This window comes from Lynx rufus, unplaced genomic scaffold (genome assembly GCF_022079265.1).
Source record: "Lynx rufus isolate CCGP_SWC_20201006 ecotype Redwood Valley unplaced genomic scaffold, mLynRuf1.p SCAF_2, whole genome shotgun sequence".
In the NCBI taxonomy this organism is placed as follows: Eukaryota; Metazoa; Chordata; class Mammalia; order Carnivora; family Felidae; genus Lynx; species Lynx rufus.
In genome coordinates, this window is record NW_025814834.1 from 143,000,910 (window position 1) to 143,021,843 (window position 20,934).

The window sequence follows — 20,934 nt, forward strand, 5'->3', positions numbered from 1 at the left end:
GATTGGCCCTTGCCAGCGGAAGTCACCCAGCCACCAGCCCCGGGCGGTGGCAGGCAGACTGACTCTGACATCTCGCCACCTCACTGAGCTGAGGCTCCTCTGTCTCTTCTGAGTTTAAGATCACTTTAGGACCAAGTGGGAGTTTGTGGGAAAGGCTGGGAAGCACAGAGTCTGAACAGTGTCTTCTTCGAGGGATGGGCAGGGGATGGTGGCGCTCGGGGGCCCCCAACCTCGGAAGCATCACTCCCCTCTCTCACAAGTTCCCCAAATACCCGGGCCCTGGCTGTCCTTTAAAGCCCACCCGTGTGAACACTGGATGTTTAGAAATTAAAAAGACAGAAGGTAGCGAGGCATGTTATAAAGAGAAGCACTTAAACCTTAAACACAAGTGTAGAACAATTGCTTAAAGAGCATGCAAAGTCCTTTGATTTAGCAAGGATTAGGAAAAAAAGAGAGAGGAAGTGCTAGACCAGATTCCTGTATCATTCCTGTATCACCACAGAAGTTGGACTTGTTGACACACAAGCAAAGACCATTGATTTGGGCAAGACTGTCTTGTTATCTTAAGCATCCTGTTTGTCCAGCCAGTTTCCTAGTTGTCATGACACACACATGGGTTGTGATGGACAACTGAGACCCCAGCTTTCCATGAGAAGGGGGCGGCCAGTGATGCTTCAGAGGCTGCAAGGCCCGAGGGCCACCATCCCCATGACATCTTTCTGTGGCAGCTGAAATATTTTTATCTCATTACAGTAGCCACTAACCACATGGGGCTGTTGAGAGCCTGAAATGTAGTGACTGGGAGACACAGTATCGTATTTTACTATTTACTTTTTAAAGTGTAAATAGCCCTGTGTGGCTGGTGGACATCGCATTCCTAGGATGTCAGCTCCTGAAAAGTAAACCTTGCATTTCAGGTAGCCTCGGGGATCCATACAGCTGCTCTCAAGGTTACCTGGCTAGAGAGCTGATAAAAGGACCCCCCTGCCACTGTTGCTTTGGCCTCACAGCCATGGATAGGAGACATCCAGAATGCTGAACGAAAGGCTTCTGGGAGGCAGCAGGTTAGGAAATGGGCCTTGGCTTTGTTCAGGCATCCTTGTTGTTTAATGCCTTTGGAGAATGGCAGGCCTGACTTCTGAATTTTCCTACTTCTCCTTACAGGCTTTCTTAGATTCTAGCCTCTCTCTCCAGGCATCTTCTCCCCTCCCTAGTGTCCCAGGGGCCTGCTTCTCAGTTCCACTAGCTTGTCCTCTGTTGTTGCTGGGCCAGTGGTCACCGTTTCAATGGAGACAGCTGTTTGCCATGTGATGCATCTCAGCTGAAATATCCCAGGGTTCCAGACCTTACTTTGTCGGTGTTGTTAGGTATGCTGGACGTGCGCTCTGGGCCCAGCAGAGCGCTCTGAGGTCAGCAGGCTGGGGGCTTCTCCAGGCTCTTTTCTGAATTCCACTCCTGTCTCCATCTGTTTCCCCTTTCTCCTGATCGCTCCTTGCCTGGAGCCTCTCTGCCTGGCTTGCTTCCTGCCCAGGGCTGACCTGAGGGATCTGCCTGCTAGAGTCTGGGGAGCGGTTTTCTTCCTTACAGTGTGTTTACTAAATAAAGGCCAAGGTTATAGCCATTTCAGAAGGTTAAATGACATCATCATCTTGTGTTTTAGAATCAAATACAAACCACCCTTGATTTTTAATTTACCACCTCACCCATTCCAGGCCTACTGAGTGGAGATGTCCTTGGTATAACATTTAGTGCCTCTTGCCTCAGATCTGCCATGCTGAATTGTTCTTCCTACAGTGGTATATGCAGGAGGTTTTAGGCACATGTTGGTTGAATGAATGGATAGAATTAATTAATATGATGCAGGGTTTTAAAGAGGTAGAGAACCTATCTTTTATTAAGGGCCATTTAAAACATAGGAAAAAACAGTGAATGAAAGAATCAATTGAAGGCAACATGGAAAATTAGTTACTGTTAGTTGAAAGAAACATCTGAAATCCTCAGCTCAACCTTAACACTTTACAAATAAGAAAACTCTTGAGGGGGCTGCCTGGGTGGCTCGGTCAGTTGAGCGTCCGACATCGACTCAGGTCATGATCTCATGGTACGTGAATGTAAGCCCCGTAGCGGGCTCCATGCTGACAGCTCAGAGCCTGGAGCCTGCTTCGGATTCTGTGTGTGTGTGTGTGTGTGTGTGTCTCTCTCTCTGCCCCTCCCACTTGCGCTATGTCTCTCTCTCTCTCTCTCTCTCAAAAATAAGTAAAAACCATTAAAAAAAAACTTGAATAAATTAAATAAAAATTAAAAATATATAAAAATAAAAAAATAAAAATTTTGTTTGGATCCATTAAGACATCAGGAAGAAGAGAGAAAGAAAAAGGTAGAGAGGTAGAGACAGACAAAATGGACCAAGATACAGAGAAAGATGGGCACACAGAGACAATTGTGTTACCAACTACTGTTTAAATGTTTGAGAGAGCAGGGAAGGGGCAGAGAGAGGGAGAGAGAGAATCCCAAGCAGGCCCTGCACTAACAGCACAGAGCCTGATATGGGGCTTGAACCCATGAACCGTGAGATCATGACCTGAGCCAAGATCGAGTTGGATGCTTAACCAACTGAGCCACCCAGGTGCCCCATGGCACTTTAATGATTTTTACACCCCCACGCATCTGTTTCTCATAACAAGACTTGCTCACATTTTTACAGTGAAGAGATTGAGGAGTGGACAGTCAGGGAGCAGCCTATGGTCACACTGCAAGCAAGCGCCATACACACACACACACACTCAGAGATAGGAGAGCTCATTGCATATTTCATAACCATTAGAGAAAGTAGTAATGCTAGCCACTTGATGAATCATGCCACCCTTGGCCTAGAGCAGTGAGAGAGAGACCAACACATGTGGCTAGAGAGAATCGTGGCTGTGGAGTGACATCCTTAGCTGTGAACTTTCAGAACAAGGTGGCCCCAGAGTTTCAAAGGCATGTTGTATTTTAGTAACCAAAACTATGGATGGGGCTTCACCTCCAGCACTTGTACCACAGCCTGGAAGAAAGTTAATGGAGGCCTTTCTGGCCCAAAGCAGTCAGCTGATGTAGGGAGAGAAGGAAAGGACTGCGGTCTGTGCTGCTGCCATCGGCAGAGACTTCTCTGTGACCCCATTCATATTAGTCCCGTTGTTATCACTGTGCTTCCTGTTCTGGGTCTGTGAGCTTGACCCTGGTAGTACAGGATGAGAAAAGGGAGGATTGTTGGCAGATACAAGATTTCTGTTTTATTAGGGTCTGACTTTACAGGGAAATTCCTGCCGGTCGGCTATTCAGTCTTTGTCCACATCGCCATTCACTTTCTGGCCTCTTGACCAGACACACAGACTCTCCATTCTTACTTCCTCATCCCTTTTTATGTTCCAAGACCCATATCGTCTTCTTGGGTCAAGCATATTCTCTCGTTTCCTGTTCCTTCCATTCCCCAGTTCAGGGGCACAGTGGAGGTGGCCAGAACTCCCCTGAGAATGGGAGTCCGCAGTGTGTTGAGGGACCAGGTGTCTCCCTGGACCTCTCATGGCAGAAGGTACCGGGAGCCACATGTACTTTTTAGCAGCTTCACCCCAGCAGGGTCCTCTTCATGCCCCCAGATCCAGAGCTGCACATGGCCCTGTCCTGCCCTTTCTGACTCTTGATAGTGCACCCTCTGAGGCCTAGCCCAGGCCTTGCCGCAGGCAGCCTGTGGGAGTGGTCTCGCTGTTGAAATCAGCAACCAAATTATCCGAGCTGCCAGCACAGAGCTAAGGCAGCAAAAGGCAACAAAGCTAGTCCCTTTTCTTGCTGGGTTGCATTCCTTTCCTCCTCGTCCTGTCGCCCCTGGGCCTGACCACTGATCTCTTCCCTCCCAGACACAACACGATGGCCATCGGCATCGCAGTGGACATTCTGGGCTGCACAGGCTCTTTGGAGGACCGAGCGGCCACCCTCAATAGGATCATCCAGGTGGCGGTGGAACTGAAAGACTCCATGGGGGACCTCTATTCTTTCTCGGCCATCATGAAAGCCCTAGAAATGCCACAGGTGAGGTTCCACTTGCTTCGTGTGCCCTGCGGGCCTGTGTGCACTCATTGTTCTGCAAAGTGGTCTGCAAGCCCATGCTTAGCAAATCACAGACTATTTTCGTCCATCTCAGAAGGTAAACTGAATCATACTGAAAGCAGCTTGGATTAGGGGACAACCCAAAGCAGTGTCCTAAGTGTTTTGGTTCTGTTTTTAAAAACAGTGGATGATTGTTGACTGCCCACACTTTCTCTCTGGCATGCAGTAAGAAGAGTCGTCCTCAGGAGCCATCGGTGTTCCTTAAGAACCCATGAGGATGATCTCTCTGGCTAATGTGTGTTGTATAATAGAGACTGCTCTCATCTGGGCCATCAGGCATTTGGGGAGCTTCTATCTGAGAATCCCCAGAGTGGCTTGTCTCAAAGTATGTTCCTTAGGTCAGCTAAAAGAGACTTCCGTTAAAAAATTCAGATTTCTAGCTTATCTGCCAGATAACCTCCTAATTAGAGTTTCTGAAAGTGTGCATTTGCAGTTTATATGCTTTGATGGGCTGTTTTTAGGATGTGTTGAACCTGAAAGTCTGTATTTAAAATCGAACAGACCTGACAAAGGAAAGTTGTTCTGTTATCTTGATTGTCCAGATTCCCGCTTTCCCATTTCTGTCCTGCCAAGCAAGCCCTAGGCGTTTAAAATCTCGCCCTCAGGCTCCTCTAGTCGTATATAAACCCAGTCTGCGACCAGTAACACCAAAACCACGGAGTGGGTCATTTAGCTTGGCTGTTTCATAACCACAGCTGAAAATCCACCACTGCCACTAGGGGAGACAGCTACAGTCACACGTCCTGCAAGTCAGAGCACATTTGAGCAAGGTCTAGCCATGAATTAAAGCAAGGTCACCCTAAAAACAAGCTGAACAACTTAATGCCATCACAAGGAAATTTGGGGGGGGGGTCAGTTCCTATTACAATATTCTAACAGTTTGAAAACTCTTTAGACATACTGGAATTTCATACGCTCCATATTTAGAATAAGCAAATCTAGATGTATTTTCATGATATACTGACTCCTATAATAGGGGTTATAATTTTTCACTCACGTTGTTTCTAATTTGTATCATATTTATTTCTTCTTAGCCAAAACTGCCTGTAATTTTGGAAGGCTGAGGCAACAGACAGAGTAAGCTCAGTGTCTGTCACCCTCCAGCTCAGAGCTTTCTCTGAGAGCAGCAAAGAGGATGTTTGAGGGATCATGTGCTTGCCCTCCATGACATCACACTCAGCAATTAGGGACTTCTCCCCGAGCACCTAATATGCCTTTGCAGGTGGCTCCCTAGCCTCCAGCAGCATCAGACTCTTCCTGATGGCATTGGTCCTCCAGGATATTCCAGACCCTGCAATGAGCTAGGGCACTGCTGGGGGAGGGAAGTGGCAGACCCAGGGAAAGCCAAGAGGAGAATCACATCCCTCCTGTGTATCATCATCCAAACCTGTCCCTATACTACAGGCTCAACATGTCTTCTCTTTGTAGCTTCTAGTATCAGGAAAGAGCATCCAGCAGATGGGCCCAGACAAGAGACCAGGGCTGCTTTCAGAAAGGCAGATACTTCACAGGAGGTGGGGGGCGAGGGGAGAGAAGGCACATTGAGAAGGGGGTGGCCAGAGGAAGACAAGTAGTGTCTTTTCTGTCCCAGCAGACCTGCGGGTGCTGGTAGCTTCACACCGTCCTCTGGGAAAATGCAGCTCTTAGAGGCCAAGGGAATGAATCTCTTACCAGCTATAAAACCTGGAGCAAGTTAACTATTCTCTTCTGGTTTCTGATCTGTAAAATGAGGCCAAAATACTGCCTCGCGGGGCATTGTGAGGATTAATTTTGAAATTCCTCAAATACCCAACACAGAGCTGGCCCTTGTCCCCCAAGTATTAGTGCCGTTCCTCTTTCTTATTTCATGTAAAAAACCTCAGATGCTTAGGCTTGCTGGTTTTATGGTATGAGTGGGGGTGGTTTGTCTCAGAGCAGTCAGAGTCAGTGGCAGGTGTTGGCCCTGACTGTTCTAAAACAAACGATAAAGGAGTGAGTAGTGGCATCATATGGTCTGGGCAGTGTTCTCTGTGCCTCAGACATTATTACGAGTAAATTAAAATGCTGTATGTTCTGTTCGTCCATGCTTTCATCAATATAACCTCTGGACAGTTGGCAATTCCCATCAACATTTACCATGCATGTATTCTTTGACCCAGTAATTACACTTCTGGAAATTTATCCCCCAGATATTTTCACACATAGACACATTTGCAAAATCTTCACAAGGTACTTTCATAATGGAAAAAAATTTCTAAAACTCTCTGGGAGACTAAACTTTATCCATAAAGTGGAACTTCATGCAGAAGTTTAACAAAATAAGGCTGTCTGTGCTTGTTTTGTACTACTTCTATGGAAAAAAATGTGTAATGTATGAGATGCATTTTATATAAAAAAGTTGTGTATATGTGTGTGTGCAAAGATTCGTGCACACACAGAAGAAACTGAGCTGCCTCTGGATGGGCCATCAGAGCAATACAGAACAGGGTGGGATGGGGGTTAGCCTTTCTCTGTACGATGCTCTCAACTGCTTTGACTTTATTTTAAAGAGAGCTTTTTCCAAAATGATCACACCGGTCTTTCTTCCAGATCACAAGATTAGAAAAAACATGGACTGCCCTCCGGCACCAATACACCCAGACCGCCATCCTCTATGAGAAACAGCTGAAGCCTTTCAGCAAAATCCTGCATGAAGGCAGAGGTGAGTGCAGAGTCAGCATAAGCAGGCGTGTGTCTGTGAGACCATTAGGTCACGTCTGCTCTGGTTTGATCAAAACCTTGACCCGGACATATCATGATACCCGAGTTATCTGTAGGATTGTTGATGGATCATCAAGGCTTTTTATCAGATGACAGCATCACTTCTAGAAGAACTGCAGTTGCCAAAACAGGACATGGGCTACCAGTCATCTCATTCTGTGCTTACCTTTCTTAATTGAGGTGTAATGTATGTAGCATTATATTAGCTGTAGGTGTACGATGTAGTATTTGTGTATATTGCAAAACGATCACAATCCAATCAATACCTACATCATACACAGTTATGAAATTTTTCTTTCCTGTGAGGAGAACTCTCAAGATCCACTCTCTTGGCTCCTTTCAAATGTGCAGTGCAGTGTTAACTATAGTCACTGTGCCGTACGTTACCTCCCTATTACTTTTTTATTCTGCACCTGGGAATTTGTATCTTTTGACCCTCTCCACCCATTTTGCCCACCCATAACCCCCAGGCTCAAGCAACCATCAATCTGTTCTCTATATCCATAAGCTCAGGAACTTTTTGGGGTTTTTGGTTTCATTTTTTTAGATTCCACATATAAGTGAGATCATAGTATTGACACATATATTACATATGTAAGATATACATATATAGTTACAGTATTGATCTTTTTCTGTGACATATTTCACTTAGCAAAATGCCCTCAAGGTCCATTCATTCATGCTGTCCCAAATGGCAGGATTTCATTTTTTTTTTTTTTTTTTAAGTTTAAGACAGAAAGAGAAAGAGAGAGAGTGCATGAGCAGGGGAAGGGCAAAGAGACAGGGAGAGAGAGAATCCCAAGCAGGATTCTCACTGTCAGCACAGATTCCGACACAGGGCTCAAACCCACAAACTGTGAAATCATGACCTGAGACAAAACCAAGAGTTGGACGCTCAACTGACTGAGCCACCCAGGCATCCCTCATTTCTTATTTTTATGGTTGAATAATACTCCAGCGTGTGTGTGTGTGTGTGTGTGTGTTTATAAATATGTATATAAGTATACCCATGTTATCCATTCATCGCATCAGTGGACACTTTGGTTGTTTCCATATCTTGGCTATTGTAAATAATGTAGTGAACATGGGGTGCAGATATTTTTTTCAATATGTTTTTGTTTTCTTCAGATAAATACCCAGAAGTGGAACTGCTGGATAATATGGTAGTTCCATTTTTAATTTTTTGAGGACTCTCCATACTGTTTTCTATAGTGGCTGTACTAATTTACATGCCTGCCAACAGTGCACAAGGGTTCTCTTTTCTCTACATCCTTTCCAATATTTGTTATTTGTCTTTTTGATATACCCATTCTAACAAGTGTGAGGTGACATCTCATTGTGGTTTTGATTTGCATTTCCCTGATGATCACCTTTCCATATACTTGTTGACTATCTGTATCTCCTCTGGAAAAATGTCTATTTAGATCCTCTGCCTTTTTCATTGGTGTTTTTTTTTTCTTTCTGTTTTGCTGTTGACTTATATAAATTCTTTATATATTTTGAATATTAACCCCTTATCAAATATGATTTCCAAATATCTTCTCCCATTCAGTAGTTTGCCTTTTCATTTTGTTGATGCTTTTCTTTGTTGTGGAGAAACTTTTTAGTTTGATATAGTCCCACTTGTTTATTTTTGCTTTTGCTATCAGAAAAAAAAATCATTGCCAAACTAATGTCAGGAAGCTTCTGCCTATGTTATCTTCCAGGAGTTCTATGGTTTCAGGTCTTACATTCAAGTCTTTAATCCATTTTGAGTTGATATTTGTGTATGGTGTAAGACAGTGTCTGATTTTCATTGTTACATGGGGCTCTTCAGTTTTCTCAATACCATTTATTGAAGAAACTGTCCTTTCCCATTGAACATTCTTGGCTCCTTTGTCATAAATTAAGTGGCCATAAATGCATGGATTTATTTCTGGGCTCTCTATTCTGTTCCGTTGATGTGTCTGTTTTTATACTAATAAAATATTGTTTTGATTACTATAGCTTTGGAATATAGTTTGAAACCAGGAAGTATGATGCCTCCATCTTTGTTCTTTCTTAAAACTTCTTTGGCTATTTGGGGTCTTCAGTGGTTCCCCCATATTTAGGATTGTTTGCTGTATTTCTGTGAAAAATGCCAGTGGAATTTTGTAAGGATTGCACTGAATCTTAGATTGCTTTAGATAGTATGGACACCGTGAACACAGAGTATCTTTCCATTTTTTTGTGTTTTCTTCAGTTCTTCCATCAGTGTCATATAGTTTTCAGTATACAGGTCTTTCAGCTCCTTAGTTAAATTTATTCCCACATATTCTTTTTCATTTAACTGTACGTGGGATTGTTTTCTTCATTTCTCTTCCTGATAGTTCATTGCTGGTGTATGGACATGCAACAGACTTTTGTATATTAATGTTGTATCGTGCAACTTTACCGAATTCCTGTATTAGTTCTAACAGTTTTTGATGGAGTTTTTAATGGTTTCCATATATATGTCATCTGCAAATAGTGACAGTTTTACTTCTTCCTTTCCAGATGGAATGCCTTTTATTTTTTTTCTTGCCCAGTTGCTCAGTCTAGGACATCTAATACTATGTTGAATAAAAGTGCTGAGAGTAGGTATCCTTGTCTTGCTTCTGATCTTAGGAAAAAAAGGTTTCAGCTTTTCACCATTGAGTATGATTTAGCTGTAGGTTTGTCATATATGATCTTTATTATGTAGAGGTATGTTTCTTCTATACCTACTTTGTTGAGAGTATTTTTAATCATAAATGGATGTTGAATTTTGTCAAATGCTTTTTCTGCATCTATTGAGTTGATCATCTGATTTTTATCCTTCATTTTATTAATGTGGTGTGTCATATTGATCGGTGTGTATATGTTGATCCATGCTTGCATCCCTGGAATAAATCCTACTTGATCATAGTATATGATATTTTTTAATGTATTGTTGAATTCAGCTTGTCAGTTATTTTGTTGAGGATTTTTGCATCCTTGTTCATCAGGCATATTGCCTGTAATTTCCTTTTCTTGTAGAGCCCCTGTCTGGTTTTGGTATCAAGGTAATGCTGGCCTCATAAAATGAGTTTGGAAGTATTCCCTCCTCTTCTATTTTTCAGAAGAGTTTGAGAAGGATTGGTATTCATTTATGTTTGGTAGAATTACCAGTGAAGCCATCTGGTCCTGGATTTTTGTTTGTAGGGAGATTTTTGATTATTTAAAAAAAAATTTTTTTTTCAACGTTTATTTATTTTTGGGACAGAGAGAGACAGAGCACAAATGGGGGAGGGGCAGAGAGAGAGGGAGACACAGAACCGGAAACAGGCTCCAGGCTCTGAGCCATCAGCCCAGAGCCCGACGCGGGGCTCGAACTCACGGACCACGAGATCGTGACCTGGCTGAAGTCGGACGCTTAACCGACTGTGCCACCCAGGCGCCCCAGATTTTTGATTATTAATTCAATCCCTTACTGGTAATAAGTTTGTTTAGATTTTCTATTTCTTCATGATTCAATCTTAGTAGGTTGTATATTGTTAGGGACATATAATTTCTTCTAGGTTGTCCAATTTGTTGGTGTATAATTGTTCATTGTAGTCTCTTATGATCCTTTGTCTGTAGTTTCAGTTGAAACTTCTCTTTCATTTCTGATTTTATTTGTGTCATCTCCTTGGTGAGTCTTTAGCTAAAGTTTTGTCAATTTTCTTTTCAAAGAACCAGCTCTTAGGTTCATTGATACTTTCTATTGTCATTGTAGTCTCTATTTCATTCTGTTCTAATCTTTGTTTCCTTCCTTCTATTAACTTTCAGCTTTGTTCTTTTTATAGTTTCTTGAGGTGTAAAATATGTTTGAGATTTTTTTTTTGTTTCTTGAGATAGGGATTGGTGAGTATTAATTCTCTTAGAACTGTTTCTGCTGCATCCCATAGATTTTGGTATGTTGTTTCTCGATTTTCATGGTATTCTTTTAGTTCCCTTTTGACCCACTGGATGTTTAATAGCATGTTGTTCAACGTCCACATATTTGTAATTTTATACTTTTCTTCATGTAATTAATTTCTGGTTTCATACCACTGTCGTCAGAAAAGATGCTTGATAGGATTACAGTCTTCTTAAGACTTGTATTGTGACTTGCCATATGATCTACCCTGGAGAATGTTCCATGTGCACTTAAGAATACGTATTCTGTTGCTTTTGGATGGAATACTCTGTATATATCTGTTAAGTCCATCAGATCTAATGTGTTGTTAAGTAGTTATTTCCTTACTGATTTTCTATCTGGATATCTGTCCAGTAAGTGGGGTATTAAAGTCTTCTACTATTGTGGTGTTGTCTGTTTCTTCCTTTAGGTCTGTTAATATTTGCTTTATACATTTAGGTGCTTCTATGTTGGGTACATAAATATTTACAAATGTTATATCCTCTTATCAGATTGATCTCTTTACCATTATGTAATGCTCTTTTTTGTTTCTTATTACAGTCTTCATTTTAATGCCTATTTGGTATAAGTATAGCTCCTCAAGCTTTGTTTTGGTTTCCACTTGCACAATTATCTTTTTCCATCTCTTCAACTTTCAGTCTGTATGTGTACTTATATCTGAAGTGAGTCTTTTGTAGGAAGCATAAGGATGGGTCTTTTTGTTTTTTTTATCCATTCAGTCACTGTATGTCTTGAAAATTTAGTCCATTTACATTTAATTATTGATTGGTATACTTTTTGCCATTTTTCATTGTTTTCATTCATTACTTGCTTTCATTATTTTCCGTTTTATCATTCCTCTCTGCCCCTTTCTTGTTCACCTCATTAGTGACTTGATGATTTTCTTTAGTGATATGCATGGATTCCTTTCTCCTTATCTTTTGTGTGTCTACTGTAGGTTTATGCTTCCTGGTTACCTTGAGGCTTACATTTAACAATTTATAACAGTCTACTATTGAAGTTGATACCAACTTAAGTTTGAATGCATTCTAAATCTCTACATTTTTCAGCCAGGTCCTGATCTCGCGGTCCGTGAGTTTGAGCCCCGCGTCAGGCTCTGGGCTGATGGCTCAGAGCCTGGAGCCTGTTTCCGATTCTGTGTCTCCCTCTCTCTCTGCCCCTCCCCCGTTCATGCTCTGTCTCTCTCTGTCCCCAAAAAAATAAATAAACATTGAAAAAAAAAATTAAAAAAAAAAAAAAAAAATAAATCTCTACATTTTTACCTCCCACGTTTTGTTTTTGATGTCACATTATACATCTTTTTACCACTTCCGTCTTTTAACCTTCATACTAGCTTTATTAGTGATTAATCCATCTTTACTATTTACTTTTATCAGTGAGATTTGTACTTCTATATGTTTTGTTAATAATTAACACCCTTTCTTTTCAGCTTACAGAAGTCCCTTTAACATTTCTTGTACAGCCAGTTTAGTAGTGATGAACCCCTTTATCTTTTGTCTAGAAATCTCTTTCTTTCCCTTTCAATTCTGAATGATAGCTTTGCCAGATAGATTATACTTGGGTTGGAAGTTTTTTTTTTCTTTTAGCACTTTGAATATATTGTGTGAGTCCCTTCTGGCTTCTAAAGTTTCTGCTGAAAAATCTGCTGATAGACTCTTATGGTAGTTCCCTTGTACATTACACGTTTTTCTCTTACTGCTTTTTAGATTTTTTCCTTTTCATTAACTTCTGACAATTTAATTGGGTGGGTCTTATTTGTAACTCTCTGGGCTTTCCTAGATCTGGATGTCTATTTCCTTCTCCAAGTTAGGGAAGTTTTCAGCCACTATTTCATCAAGTAAGTTTTCTGCCCCTTTCTCTTTTTTTCTAGGACTCCTATAATGCAAATGTTAGTTTAAGGGAGTTATGGAATGTCATCAAGAAGACTATATTCACGTTTTTTTTTTTCTGTTTGCTGTTCTGATTGTATGAGTTCCATTGTCTTGTCTTTGAGTTCACTACTCCTTTCTTCTGCTCCATCTATTCTGTTGAAACCCTCTCACGTAATTTTCAGTTTTCTTCAGCTCTGTGACTTCTGTTTGGTACTTATATTTTCTATCTCTTGACGTCCTCACTGTTTATTCTTGACCCAAATTCAGTGAGCATCTTTATGACCACTATTTTGAACTCTTTATCAGGTAAATTACTTACCGCCATTTCATTAAGGTTTCTTCTGTGTTTTGTTCTTTCATTTGGAACATATTCCTGTTTATTCATTTTGCTTGACTCTTTGTGTTGGTTTCTGTGCGTTAGATAAAACAGCCACCTCTCTCAGGCTTGAAGAAGTGGCCTCATGTAGGAGATGAACCTTATCATTCAACCCGGACCTAGTTCTTGGTTGTCTAACCTTTGTGTTTGTCCAAGCAGTCTTTTTTCTATATTTCATGGCTCCCAGTAGTTGCGGATATGTCAAGACCTGTCAGTGTCCCAAAGTGGAGGGTCTCAGCACCTAGATTCGGTCAGTTGGAAGCCAGACCCTCAGGCATCAGTTTTTTAAATTATGCAAATATATATAATCCTGTGGGAATGCAAGCATAAGCCCCACTGTCCACCAGAGCCAGGTAATCTGGAGGTGTCTCCTGGGTGACAGTTGCAAAAAAAGGGCTTCAGAGAAATGTATTAGCCAGCTCCCTTCTGAGAGGTATCAGGAAGCTATAGCAAGGCAGGAGAGTGCAAAGATGGTGTCCACAACCCTACATTATCTGGGAGCATCTCTGTAGGCCCCAAATGTGCGACAAACATGAAGCCCACCCCTCGGGCCAAAGCTCCAGGACAAGCAAATAGGCTTCTTTCCCAGAAAGACTGGGGATGTGTCTCATTCGGCTGTCTGTGCTGTGCCTTAGGGGTGCCTGTCTCTCCAGTTGTTGCAGTTGTGACACACGGAATCACAAGTCCCTCTGGCCTTCAAAGCCAAGTGGTCAGGGATGTATCATGAGGAACAGCCACAAAAATGGAGACACCAGATGTATGTAAAATTTCCCCTCTGGAGATACTGGCACTCTTTATCCCTCTGGAATTTGGCAGAGGGAGAGCATATAGATGGTGCCCACAGGAAGCAAGAAAAAATGATGGCACCTGCCGGCTAGAACCAGGCAGAGGAAGAACGTGAAGATGGTGCCTGCCAGCCAGCGGATCCCTGGCTGTGTGCTAAATTAATGCCTGCTCCTCAGACCAACTCTTCAAGATTAGCAAATGAGCCCCTCTTAATTGGCTAACTCCATGGTGAGCCGTGGGGCAGGTGAGTCTGAGCACACAAGCCCTTTAAGAGCTCTTTCTCAGACTTGTGGGTCTTGCAGATGTATGCAGGGTTGATTTTCAAAGCTAGATGTTTTGGGGGCTTGTCTCTTTCATGCAGGTCTTAAACGCAAGGAGGCTGCAAGTTTTGAGTTCTCTCCCAATTGTGGGTTGCTGTGCCAGGGTTGGGGTTTATGACAAGACTGGGTCCTGACCTCTCCTACCTGCTTCGATGTGGACCACGTTTTGTTCACCTGATATGTAGGAGTTGCTCAGTTTTTAGTTTTTTTCCAGAGGAATTTCCATATTTACCTGCAGAGTTGGGTGTGTCCACTGGGGGGAGGTAAGCACAGGCTCCTCCTACATCACCATCTTGAATTGGAACTGTCTTTGCTTAACTTGGAGAAAAGAATATAACAGAAAACTTTACCCTGTTTTTTAGAGTCTACGTGTGTTCCCCCAAACAAAATATCAGTCCCACTATTGATGCCTCTTGTGACCTTAATGGAGCGCCAGGAGGTCACTTTTGAAGGAACTGACATGTGGGAAAAAAATGATGAAAGCTGTGAGATTATGCTGAACCACTTGGCAACAGCCCGTCTCATGGCAGAGGCTGCAGACAGCTACCGGATGAACGCCGAGAGGATCTTGGAAGGTAAGAGCTATGTTCTATAGGCCACTCTCTACTCTGCAGAGTGATTAGAATGAAGGAACTTTGAAAAAGCATGGATGGTCTCAGGAAAAGACCAAATAGGAAAGATTAAGGCATGAAATTCCATTTCTTACAATGAATCCTTACTTTCTCTTAATCTCTAAGTGACTTGAGAGTCCTGTTTATCCTTTTTTATGTGTTCAGTTGTGTCAATGGCATAGAATAAGCTGAGAGAAAGGGTCAACAAGGAATTGGTCAGCCTACCTACCATTAGAACTCCTGATCAGAGCTATTTGAAGATGTGATGGGCCAATATGGGGAGTTAGACTTCTGTGTGACTTCATTTATCTGCATTCCTGTTTCTTCCCAGTCACACTGGGAGGTGAGCTCCCCTGCTTTTAGCATCAGAGGGTCCAACACAAGGTAAAGGCACTGCAGAGACAGCGTGGAGAGAAATATAAACCACCAGTACTTAGGTCTGGATTCATGTAAAGTGTGCCTTAAGTAATGACCACCTAGACTGAAGGAGGTGGATGGAGGTGGGAAGGCCTTCCCTGTAGGACTGCAGCTGAGAGAGAGTCTGTTAAGGGTTTTAAACATGGGAAAGTGTCATGACATGGTCAGATTTATTTTAAATTTTGCATCTGTGTGTGAGAGGCTGAGGGCTTGTAGGCAAAAAGACCATTTAGGAAGCAGGTACGAGAAAGAAGGCTTTACTCAAGGTGGTTATCAGGAATGACTATTTTCTCTTCTTCACTGTATTTCTGAAATTCTTCAAGGGCCCAAAGTTATATCCACAAAGTTAAGAAAAAATTATATAGGGCAGGAGAGGCCTATTTATTTCACCATAAAGCAAAGTTGTTGCTTCAGAACCAGACTTTGGGTCTAAACAATTTATACTGTATCTGCTGTAGGTTTAAGAACTACATACCTGTTTCAAGTTTTTCCTCAGAAAATTCTCCACAGTTGGCAGTGTAGGATTCAAAAAATAAAAGCACATAATTCAATTCACCAGAAATTAGAGTGCCTATTTATACAAGGCTAATAACTATACTACCCTAGATGTTGCCTAAGCCAATATATTAGAATGGGTTTTGAGAAAAGCACTTTAAGCTGCTCTATAGCAAATCACTTTAAAGGTATCTAATGGTATTTCTCAGTTAATCCTGCTACAGGTTTATATAGCAAGTTCCCATTGCTGGAAGTAACTACGAACCCAGTAGGAGCAGAGATTTGCTCAACTAACAAATACCCAGCCCAAGGCAGGGGCTCAAAGCATGTTAACTGAATGAATGGAAGTCGTCATCTGGCCTCCAGGATGTTATCTGTCAAAGATACTCTGGCTTCACATGGAAGGATGGACAAAGAAGGCTTTTATTCTTAACCACAAAGATCCTATAAATCTAGATGGTAGAGATATATTTAAGGACAGAGCAGATTAAGCCAGAAGTAATCAAAGATGAGAACCACAGCCTGTCTGACTCTTTGGCTGTTGGTCTCTACTTCACTAATAGAGTTGACTGAATATTCTTGGCTTTAAGTAGAGCAGATCTTCTCTTATGAAACAGAGGGAGAGAGTCAAGAAACAGATCCACACATATGGCTGTCAATATATTTTTGAGAAAGGTGCCAACGAAATTCATTGGATTTAGTCTTTCAACAAATGGTGCTGGAACTATTGGATATGACATGCAAAAGAAAAAATGAATCTTTACTGCATACCATATACATTAATTAATCCAAAATGGATCACAGACCCAAATGTAAGAGCTAAAGTATAAAGCTTCTATAAGATGACATAGGGAAAATTCACTGTGGCCTTGGATTAGCAAAGCTATTTTAGGACCCAAAAAGCCTGAACCACACCAAAAAATGCTGATGAATCAAAATTCTAAATTTTGCTCTTCAGAAGATACCATTAAGAAAGTAAAAAGGCAAGCCACAGACTATAAGAAGATATTTGCTAAACATTTATCCAATTAAGGATTTATATCTAGACTGTATAAAGTACTCTTAGAATTCATTAAGAAGACAAACAAGATTTGAATAGACGCTACACCTGAGCAGATCTTCAAATGACAAATAACTACACAGAAAGATGTTCAAAGCATTAGTCATTAGGGAAATATAAATTTAAACCACAGTGAGATAATACACACTGTCTAGAATGGTTACAATTTAAAAAGAATGATAATACTAAGATTTGGCAGCTTGTGGAGAAGCTGGAGCTGGTGAGAATATAAAATGGTACAACCATTTTGGAAAAGAGTTTGACAGTTTCTCTAAAATAAACATAGATTTACCATATGCCCCAGTAATTCCTCTACTAGAGAAAACACATGTCTGCGCAAAGACTTATATACAAATGTTTACAACAGTATTCATAACAGCCAGAAACTGGAAACAGTCCGAATCTATCAGTTGGTAAATGGATAAACAAAACATGGACTGTCTGTATAACTGAATACTACTCAGCAGTGAAAAGGAATGAATTGATAACAGGCAACAACATGGAATACTCTCAAAAACATGGTGCAAAATAAACCAGACCTAAAGGCCACATCGTAGGTTTCCATTTCTATCAAATCTGTAGGTGAAACAATAGCAACAGAAAGCAAAGAGGCACTAGGTAACTTCTGAGGGTGACGGAAATATTCTAAAAGTGGTGGTGATGGTTCTACAACTTGTACAGGGTATTCTAAATCAAACTGCAGAATCATGACACATAAACTGTACATCAAGAAAGCTGTAAAAACAGAACAAGGTACTTTAAACACTTTCCCACAGTGGCTTGTGCACACCAATTTTATTCTGTCCTGTTTTAGTCAGTCTCCTTGGTATCCCTTCTCTGAAAGTGCTCAGGTCCTTGACCATGGGGCTCTGCCCTTCCCTTATGGAAAACAGAGCCTGGATTTTTCCTTGGGGCTCTTCTTAAAGTTCTGATACAAGATGAAGTTCATTTTGATCCTACCTACCTTATGCAAGTAGTCAGTTTTTCAGTCTGTATTCGAAAACTGAATTAACTTTTCTCTTTTTATATTAGGTTTTCAACCAGATGAAGAAATGAGTGAAATCTTCAAGACTGAATTTCAAATGCGATTGCTATGGGGCAGCAAAGGTGCACAAGTCAATCAGACAGAAAGATATGAGAAATTCAACCAGATTTTAACTGCCCTCTCACGTAAATTGGAACCTCCTCCAGTAAAGCAGGCAGAGCTTTGATAACTCTCGAGAATACCTTAGGATATTATTTCAATCTTCTCCAGTTTCTTCTTTGGGAAGGCTTATTGTTTGATAAAGTAACAATGTGCAAATCTGACAGTATACAAGCTTTTAGTATCCACAGGATATTAAACATGTAAATTGCACAGAGCACACTTATTTATGAATTGTTTAAAATTACTACTGATTTTAAAATGAAGATAATTTATTATGAAGGTAACTATTGCTAATGTTGATCAGCAAATTTAAGAGAAGATCTGGCTATGTTGGCTGGTTGCTTTCTATTACTGAGGCGTTTGACCATTTTAAATTTCTTGTCAGATAAGTGTAAATAGAACAGAGTTTAAAAGCATGAAACATTTCAGAAGGTATCAGTTGTATGATATTCCTTAAATATGAGAAGTGTAAATAGTCAAATGAAAATATATCTTTTTGTGAAACAATTGTATCTAGTCTCTTTAATGTTAACTCATCAGCATAGAATAATCTTATCTCCTACCTTCTTCCCTAGAGACTATATCCTAATAAACCAAAATTAATGAGCGTGGGATGGAGAATTTAAGGTTCGGCCTGGGAGACAGAGTCAATAGTTATATAGGGTAGACCTGTGGTGTTTGCTAGCAGTTGACTTTGGTCAGGTTAACCTCATCATATCCTGTGTGCAACACAGCACCTGATATAAAGTAGGTACCCAGATGTTAGTATATTGCATGACATCAATGCATTTGAAACTAATGGGACTGGTGAGCTTCCAGTCCCAGATGGCAACATAGGAAGACCCTGAACTCACCTCTTCCACAGATATACCAAATTTACACCTATTTATAGAGCAATTCCTCCTAAAGAACTGAGGGCTGACTGAACAGCTTCTGCTCAACAAGAGGTAGAAACCACACAGAGAACAGCAAGAGGAATGGTGACACAGTAACAAAGGGACCCCCCCCCCACACACACACACCCAAAGCTGCAAACTGCAGTGAAGAAGGATGGTACTGAAAAACCGTGAGCAGATTCGTTTGCCCTGGGGCACAGGAAAAAAAAAAGTGCCATGGTTTAAAAGGGCTACTAGAACATAAAGGAACTAGCCCTAGCACCCTGCCAAATAGTTGGGAAGCTGCTGGAACTCTCTGGGTCAGAGAGACTAATGAGCACCATGGTTTGTTTCCCTTTCACCTTAACAGTGAAGATAGGAACATGGTCCTGGCACCATAGCCGGCCTGCCACCTTGGTGAGCCCCAGGCCCCTAGCCCACAGCAGCCCCAAATGCCCTGGGGTAAAAAAAAAAAAAAAAAAAAAAAAAAAAGCCATAGTTTAAAAGAGCAACTAGAGGGGCGCCTAGGTGGCTCAGTTAAGCATACAACTTTGGCTCAGATCAAACTCAACGTGGTTCATTGAGTTTGGGACCCGAGTCCGGCTCTGTGCTAACAGCTCCAGAAGGAAAGAAAGTGGGGTGGGGAGGAAGCAATTCATCTAGAAGAAAGGGTGGAGACTTAAGGATTGTCAAGCAGAGAAACTGGTAGGCTTTTAGGTATATTAAAACAGTGTCTACCATGTGAGGTTGAAAAGTTAATTAAAACAACAGAAGCCAGGAATGGGGACATTCATTACTAGAGTTCTGATCAAGTGTTATTCTTCTCATCAGTAGAAGAACAAAGGGACCCCCTTTGTTCAGCTAAAACATACTGATTAGCTTTAAGTATATAAAATGTCAAGGGTAAATGCTATTAAGAAAAATTAGGGTATGGGGCGCCTGGGTGGCGCAGTCGGTTGAGCGTCCGACTTCAGCCAGGTCACGATCTCGCGGTCCGTGAGTTCGAGCCCCGCGTCAGGCTCTGGGCTGATGGCTCAGAGCCTGGAGGCTGTTTCCGATTCTGTGTCTCCCTCTCTCTCTGCCCCTTCCCCGTTCATGCTCTGTCTCTCTCTGTCCCAAAAATAAAAATAAATGTTGAAAAAAAAAAAGAAAAATTAGGGTCAAAGTTTCAAACAGTAGAGGAAAAAAATGGAGAAAACGAAAAAATATATATGTAAAGAGACAGTAAAGTGAGATGAATAGCAGGCACAAAAATGGCAGAAATACGTCCAAATTTATCAATACTCATTACAAACATAAATACACTGAACCTGCCAGTTAAAAGAGATAGCATTCTAGATTTAACACAAAACCACCTTATACTCTAAGAAACGTAAAACATAAAAATACATAAAAAAGTAAAGTGTGTTAGAAAAGGTCAGGATAATTACAAGAGAACAGGGTGTGATCAGGAGGACACAGTGGGAGTATGGAGTGCTGGTAATGTTGTATTTCCAGACCCAAGTGTTGACTTTCTAGTAACTTAAGCTTACATTTAAGTTTTATGCATTTCTCTGAATGTATACTTTATAACAAGGTATTAAAACATTTGCAAAAAAAATGTGATACCTAGGAATGGTTTTAACAAAAGATGTACAAGAATTTGGTGAAAAAAATTTTTAAACATCTGAAGAAAAGTAAATGAACGGGAGCATCATGTTCCTAGATTTCAAAATTTGGTATCAGAGATACTAGTTCTTAAAATGACCTATAAGCTCAATGCAATCCCAATCAAAATCCAACAGGATTTTTCAAGCTTGATAAGGTTTTCCTAAAATTTACATGGCTAGAAGTAGTCAACACCATCCTAGGAAGTTAAGATGGAGGGAGGGGGGAATCTGTTCTACTAGACCTAAAAGCTGATTATTAAGCTACAGTAAATTGTCATTGGAAATTTGATAAATGACAGAAGTAACTTTGGCAATCAGTGGGGGAAAGGATGACTTTTTAAACAAATAATTCTTGGACAACTGGTTAAGCAAATGAAAGGGAAGAAAACAGCCCCTTGCCTCCTATCATACACCAAAATAACATACATGCGAAAGGCAAAACTATAACACATTTAGAAGGAAATCTAGAATATCCTTTTTACTTTGAATCAAGGAAGAATTTCTTAAACTAGACAGAAAACAACATTAA

At 41.0% G+C, this 20,934-nt stretch overlaps 1 protein-coding gene across 1 annotated transcript in view; it reads left to right on the forward strand.

The window, feature by feature from the left end:
* The window catches only part of BCAR3 (BCAR3 adaptor protein, NSP family member), a 107,831-nt gene extending 89,037 nt beyond the window's left edge, over nucleotides 1-18,794 (forward strand). The window contains exons 8-11 of the mRNA XM_047085586.1: nucleotides 3,894-4,065; nucleotides 6,712-6,823; nucleotides 14,514-14,726; nucleotides 17,767-18,794. Of these exons, the coding sequence (XP_046941542.1) occupies nucleotides 3,894-4,065; nucleotides 6,712-6,823; nucleotides 14,514-14,726; nucleotides 17,767-17,945 (676 nt within the window). The 3' untranslated portion in view covers nucleotides 17,946-18,794. The remainder of the gene's footprint in view (nucleotides 1-3,893; nucleotides 4,066-6,711; nucleotides 6,824-14,513; nucleotides 14,727-17,766) is intronic.
* The last annotated feature ends 2,140 nt before the right edge of the window (nucleotides 18,795-20,934 follow it).